Genomic DNA, 6,095 nt, shown 5'->3' with positions numbered 1-6,095 from the left:
AAATAAACACTGCAATAAAGCGAGTCACAGGAATTTCTTGGTTTCCCATTATATATGGAAGTTATGCCTTATCCTGTAGTCTATTAAGTGTGCAATAGTATTTTGTCTAAAAAAATGTACATACCTTAATTAAAAGACACTTTATTGCTAAAGAATACTAACCATCATCTGAGTTTCCAGTGAGTTGTAGTCTTTTTGCTGGTGGAGGGTCTTGCCTCCATGTTGATGGCTGCTGACTGATTAAGGTGGTCATTGCTTAAGATTTGGGGTGGCCGTGACAGTTTCTTAAAATAAGACAACAATGAAGTTTGCCACATCGATTGGCTCTTTCTTTCAAACCATTACCCTGTAGCATTCGATGCTGTTGAATAGCATTTTACCCACAGTAGAACTTCTTTCAAAATTGGAGTCAGTTCTGTTAAACCTTGCTACTGCTTCATCAGCTAAGTTTACGTAATATTCTAAATCCTTTGTTGTCACTTCAACAATCTTCACAGCATCTTTACCAGGAGTATATTTCATTCCAAGAAACCACTTTCTTTGCTCATCCATAAGAAGCAGCTCCTCAGCTGTTAAAGTTTTATTTTGAGGTTGCTGCAATTCAGTCACATCTTCAGGCTCCACTTCTAATTCTAGTTCTCTTGTTATGTCCATCACATCTGCAGTTACTTCCGCTATTGAAGTCTTGAACCTCTCTTAAGTCATCCATGAGGGTTGGAATCAACTTCTTCCAAACTCCTATTAATCTTGATGTTTTGACTTCTTCCCATGAATCACTAATGTTCTTAATGACATCTAGAATAAGGATTCCTTTCCAGAAGGTTTTCAATTTACTCTGCCCAGATCCCTCAGAGGAATCACTGTATATGGCAACTGTAGCTTTACAAAATGTTTTTTTTAACAAGACTTGAAAATTGAAATAACTCCTTGATCCAGGGCTGCAGAATGGATGTTGTGTTAGCGGGCATGAAAGCAACGTGAATCTAGTTTTATATCTCCATCAGAGCTCTTGGGTGATCAGGTACATTGTCAATGAGCAGTAATATTTTGAAAGGAATCTTTTTTTCTGAGCAGTAGCTCTCAACAGTGGGCTTAAAATAGTCAGTAAACCATGTTGTAAACAGACGTGCTGTCATCCAGGCTTTGTTGTTCCATTTATAGAGCACAGGCAGAGTAGATTTAGCACAATTCTTAAGCACTGTAGGATTTTCAGAATGGTAAGTGAGCTTCAACTTAAAACTCCAGCTGCATTAGCCCCTAACAAGAGAGTCAGCCTGTCCTTTGAGTCTTTGAAGCTAGGCATTGACTTCTGCTCTCTAGCTATGAAAGTCTTAGGCAGCATCTTCTTTCAACATAAGGCTGTTCTCTCTAATTGAAAAATCTGTTGTTTAGTGCAGCCTCCATCACTTCATTAATGATCTTAGCTAGATCTTCTGGAGAACCTGCTGCAGCTTCTACATCAGCACTTGTTGCTTCATCTTGCACTTTTATATTACAAAGATGGCTTCTTTTCTTAAATTCCATGAGCCAAACTCTGGTAGCTTCGTATTTTTCTTCGGCAGCTTCCTCACCTCTCTCAGCCTTCATAGAATTGAAGAGAGTTAGAGCCCTGCTCTGGATTAGGCTTTGGCTTAAGGGAATGTTGTGGCTTGTTTGACCTTCTATCTAGACCACTAGAACTCCATATCAATGATAAGGCTGTTTTGCTTTCTTATCGTTTGTGTGTTAACTGGAGTAGTCCTTTTAATTTCCTTCAAGACCTTTTCCTTTGCGTTCACAACTTGGCTAACTGTTTGGCACAAGAGGCCCAGCTTTGGGCCTATCTTGGCTTTCGACATGCTTGCCTCACTGAGCTTAATCATTTCTGGCTTTTGACTTGAAGCGCGAGATGTGTGACTTCCTTTCACATGAACACTTAGAGGCCATTGTAGGGTTATTAATTGGCCTAATTTCAATATTGTTGTGTCTTAGGGAATAGGGAGGCCTGAGGAGAGAGAGAGATGGGGGAATGCCTGGTCAGTGGCATTCCAAACACCGACAACATTTATCAATTTAGTTCGCTTTCTTATATAAGGGTAGATTAGTGGCACCCCAAAACAGTTAAAATATTGGGTTGTCGGAAAAGTATTGACATATTTTTGGAACGAAAAGCAAATAAAAAATATGTCATGACTTATGACTTTTCTGACAACCCAATAGTAACATTAAAGATCAGTGATCACAGGTCACCATAATGAATATAATAATGTTGGAAAAGTGTGAAATATTGCAAGAGTTACCAAAATGTGACACTGACATGAAGTGGGCAAATGCTGTTGGAAAATGATACCTATAGACTTGTTTGATGCAGCGTTGCTACGAACCTTCACTTTGTAAAAAAAAAAAAAAAAATCTCCAAAGTCCAATAAAGCAAAGTGCAATAAAATTGAGTTAGGCTGCCTGTGTTTGAAAGATTGTCATTGTAAAGAAGGGAAATTACACTAGGGTATAACACTAGGATCAAAGGATGCAAATTTTAGGAGGACTGGGTTGGTTGCAAAATATGGAAGAGTATTGTATTAGGTTGTCGGAAAAGTCATGACGTATTTTTTCTGTTTTCATTGCAAAAATGCGTCATAACTTTTCCGACAACCCAATAGTTACTAGTACTATTCAGTTTGAATCATGGTGTCTTAGATGGTTTTGAGATACCTACTTATTGAAATTTTTGAGATGATAGCTCTCTCATGGATATGAAAGGGTAAGAATTCCTGCTTTGCAACAGAGGTTTAATACATGACTTGAGATATAGAAAGTTCCAGGCAAAAAAATCCGTTTAGCAACACAATTAGATACCTTGATATTCATACTTATAACTCATTTGCATTACTGTGAACCATTTTGTCCTTCTTTTATGAATTTCTAATTAGGTTAGCTACCTTCCTAATGAAACCAAAGTAGATTAAAAGTAGTACATTGGAAGATGAAAACATGATGACCGAGGTAAATACAGGTAATTAACACGTGAAGTAATGGCTAATGGCCTAACATCAGAGGAAGAGATAGGGAAAAAAAGAGTAAAAAGTTACAAAGGAAGAGTCACTTGGGAATCTTTTAGAAACAAACACCCTATGTACCTCCCCAGTCCCTATGCACAGCATGATAAAATTGAGTTAATCTAAAATTGACACTGAAGTTTCATTATAAAATCAAATTATATTTTGCATTCTGGATATTTGAAAGACACAAATGGATATACTTGGTGGTTACCTACAAAATGGTCAAGAGTAAACAAATTGTGTCATATTGGGATCATAGGTATCACTTTTGTATAACATCTACCGAAATGTCAGGTAAATGACATGTCTGTATATTTAGTGTATTTTCTAAACAAAATGCTCTTCAACAGTTGCAGCTTTAACATTATGGGTGCTGTAATTAAGAAAGAAAAAAAAAGAACTAGGGTCCCTGTTAAAAATTTTTAGTTTTAAATATAAGCTAGCAAGCACAAAACAAAAGTTGTTTTTTGCTTTGTTTGTTTTTTTTTAAAGATAAACTACTTTCCTCACCCCTTGTGCTCAAAAATTCAGTTCAGTTTGTAGCCATGATTATTTACTATATAGAGGGATATATTTTAACAAAGTAACTGAATGCCACTGGCCTGGTATACTACTGTAACAGACAATAAAACAGACTGTGAAACTTCTGTAATTACAGTGTGGTACTAGCACATGTACATATACAAATAGATTGGTAGAACAAAATAAAAAGCCCAGAAATAGAACCAAGTAAATATGAAAATTAGTATATGATAAAGATGGCATTTCATCACTGGAGCATTTCATCACTGGAGCTGAGGAACTGAATAACCATTTGGAAAAAGATAAAATTAAATCAGATCCATACCTCACACCATACATAAGGAAAAACTCTAAGTGGATCAGGGATTTAAATGTTGAAAAATGAAACTTTACTAGTACTTTACTCTCAGTGTAAGGAAAAACCTTCTAATGATGACTCAAAATCCAGAGGCAGTCAAAGAAATGATTGCTAAATTTGATTGCATTAAAAAATTGATTGAATGGGAAAAACACCATAACAAAGTCAAAAGACCATTGATAAATTGGGAGAAACTATTTGTTATTTACATCACGAAGGGCTGAATATTTAGTATATAAAGAATTCTTAGAAACTAAAGAACAAAGGATCAAAAAGCCAGTTGAAAGTTAGGAAAAAGACGTTAACAGACAATTCACCCATACAAAAATAAATAAAATAAAAGTCTTTAAGCAAAGACAGTACATTTAAAACAAACAATTTTGGCCACAGGTAAATAGTTAGCAGCAGATATCTCTATGAAGTATTATGGTCCCTGCCCTCAGTTACTATTGGCCGTTGATAAGCCTAAGATGATAAGCACTGCAATATCACAAGGTTGTTAGTAGCTCATAGGAAGAGGGAATGCTTCACTCTGGATTGTCAGGGACGATCTTAGAGTGAAAGTGTTGTTTGAGTGGATAAAATCCTGAATACCTGGAGCAGGAGGAGCGGATGTTTTAAGAAACTGGAATGGCGTGTGTGTATCATGGCACCAGTGAAGCATAAAGCATGCTTCGTTTCCCTATCTCACAAGGGTGATATACTTTTAAATCATACCTAGGAGACTAAAGTTGTAACAAAAATAAATATTAAGTATTATAAAATAGTCTTATATAAGTAACTATCTTTCTATTTCTAACTGGCTTTTGAAACTTCCTTTGGGTGAACTTTGCATTGTTGATTAATATATTAAAATAATTTATAGGAGAATTTAGTTGAGAGCAAACACCACAAGCTTGCCCGGAGTTTAAGAAGTGGACCTTCAGACCACGATCTCAAACCTAATGCTGCCACAAGAGATCAGCTAAATGTAAGGATTTATAAAATATTAATGTAAAAATAATTAAATGGGTATTTTTAAAAAAAAGATTTCATTGGGGGAATTGGGGAAGGGAACAGTGTTGGGGAATTGGGGAAGGGGAACATTGTGTTTTTCCAGGACCCATCAACTCTAAGTCAAGTTGTTGTCCTTCAGTCTTAGTTGTGGAGGGCACAGGCTCAGCTCCATGTCCAGCCACTGCTTTCAATCTAGTTACGGGGTGTGCAGACCACTAGCCCAGGTGGGAATCTAACCAGCAACCCTGTTGCTCAGAGCTCACTGGAAACAGCTGAGCCACCCGGCTGGCCCTAAATGGGTCTTTTGGTTGCAAGTGATGTGATGACACTTCAGTTAAAAGTAATTTAGATGAATGTTTTTTTCCAGAGTAATAAACCTTACTTGATTTCAACAATTTCACATTTCTATAGTTTTTTTATTATTGGGTTTCCGGAAATATATTAGCCCTGGGGACGGAGGGACAAATAGTGTATATAATACTTTTGTGGCACAGCAGTCTTGGAATCTGGCTGTAAGGCGCATTGCCTGACAGGGGCCTTGGTGTGCGCACACGTGTTGTCTCACACATTAACATGATAAGAGAAACATTTATTGTTCGGATTTTTCCCTTTTGTGGGGAGGCTTTTGTTATTTTGGTTTCTTTTGTTTCTGGTTGAATTAAATAAGCTCTATAGTTATATACTTTTAGATGGAGTATGCCTTTTTCATCTTATCTTTTTCTCTCTCTTCCACGCTAATAATATCCTTTCTGGATTGATATATACAGCACTTTTAAGTCTTACTTGGCTGCCTGTACATTCTCCTTGCTTCTATAATAGTTCTAGTATAGATATGTTTAGACAAATGAAAAGTTTTAAATACATGTAGGAAACTTATAGAAGGAATGTATTTGACAAAAGTAGTTCTTTTTTTTTCTTTTGTAGATTATTGTGAGTTATCCACCAACCAAGCAACTTACATATGAAGAACAAGATCTTGTTTGGAAGTTTAGATATTATCTTACTAATCAAGAAAAAGTGAGTTTTTTGAATCTTTTCATATATATATATATAATCTAATGTATCTGTGAACTTTGTTGTCGATGAGCACGGTGAGGTAACACTGCCATGGAAATATAGAGATATTGTCAAATTTTTCACAAGTTGCAGAACAATGTATGTGACGCTCCATTTAAAAAAAT

At 36.1% G+C, this 6,095-nt stretch overlaps 1 protein-coding gene across 1 annotated transcript in view; it reads left to right on the top strand.

Moving 5' to 3' along the window:
• The window catches only part of PIK3C3 (phosphatidylinositol 3-kinase catalytic subunit type 3), a 144,965-nt gene that overhangs the window by 46,526 nt on the left and 92,344 nt on the right, over positions 1-6,095 (top strand). Inside the window, exons 6-7 of the mRNA XM_019637896.1 lie at positions 4,784-4,888; positions 5,839-5,931. Of these exons, the coding sequence (XP_019493441.1) occupies positions 4,784-4,888; positions 5,839-5,931 (198 nt within the window). The remainder of the gene's footprint in view (positions 1-4,783; positions 4,889-5,838; positions 5,932-6,095) is intronic.

Source organism: Hipposideros armiger, unplaced genomic scaffold (genome assembly GCF_001890085.2).
Source record: "Hipposideros armiger isolate ML-2016 unplaced genomic scaffold, ASM189008v1 scaffold_36, whole genome shotgun sequence".
Taxonomy (NCBI): Eukaryota; Metazoa; Chordata; class Mammalia; order Chiroptera; family Hipposideridae; genus Hipposideros; species Hipposideros armiger.
This window is presented reverse-complemented; position numbering and strand designations above follow the sequence as displayed.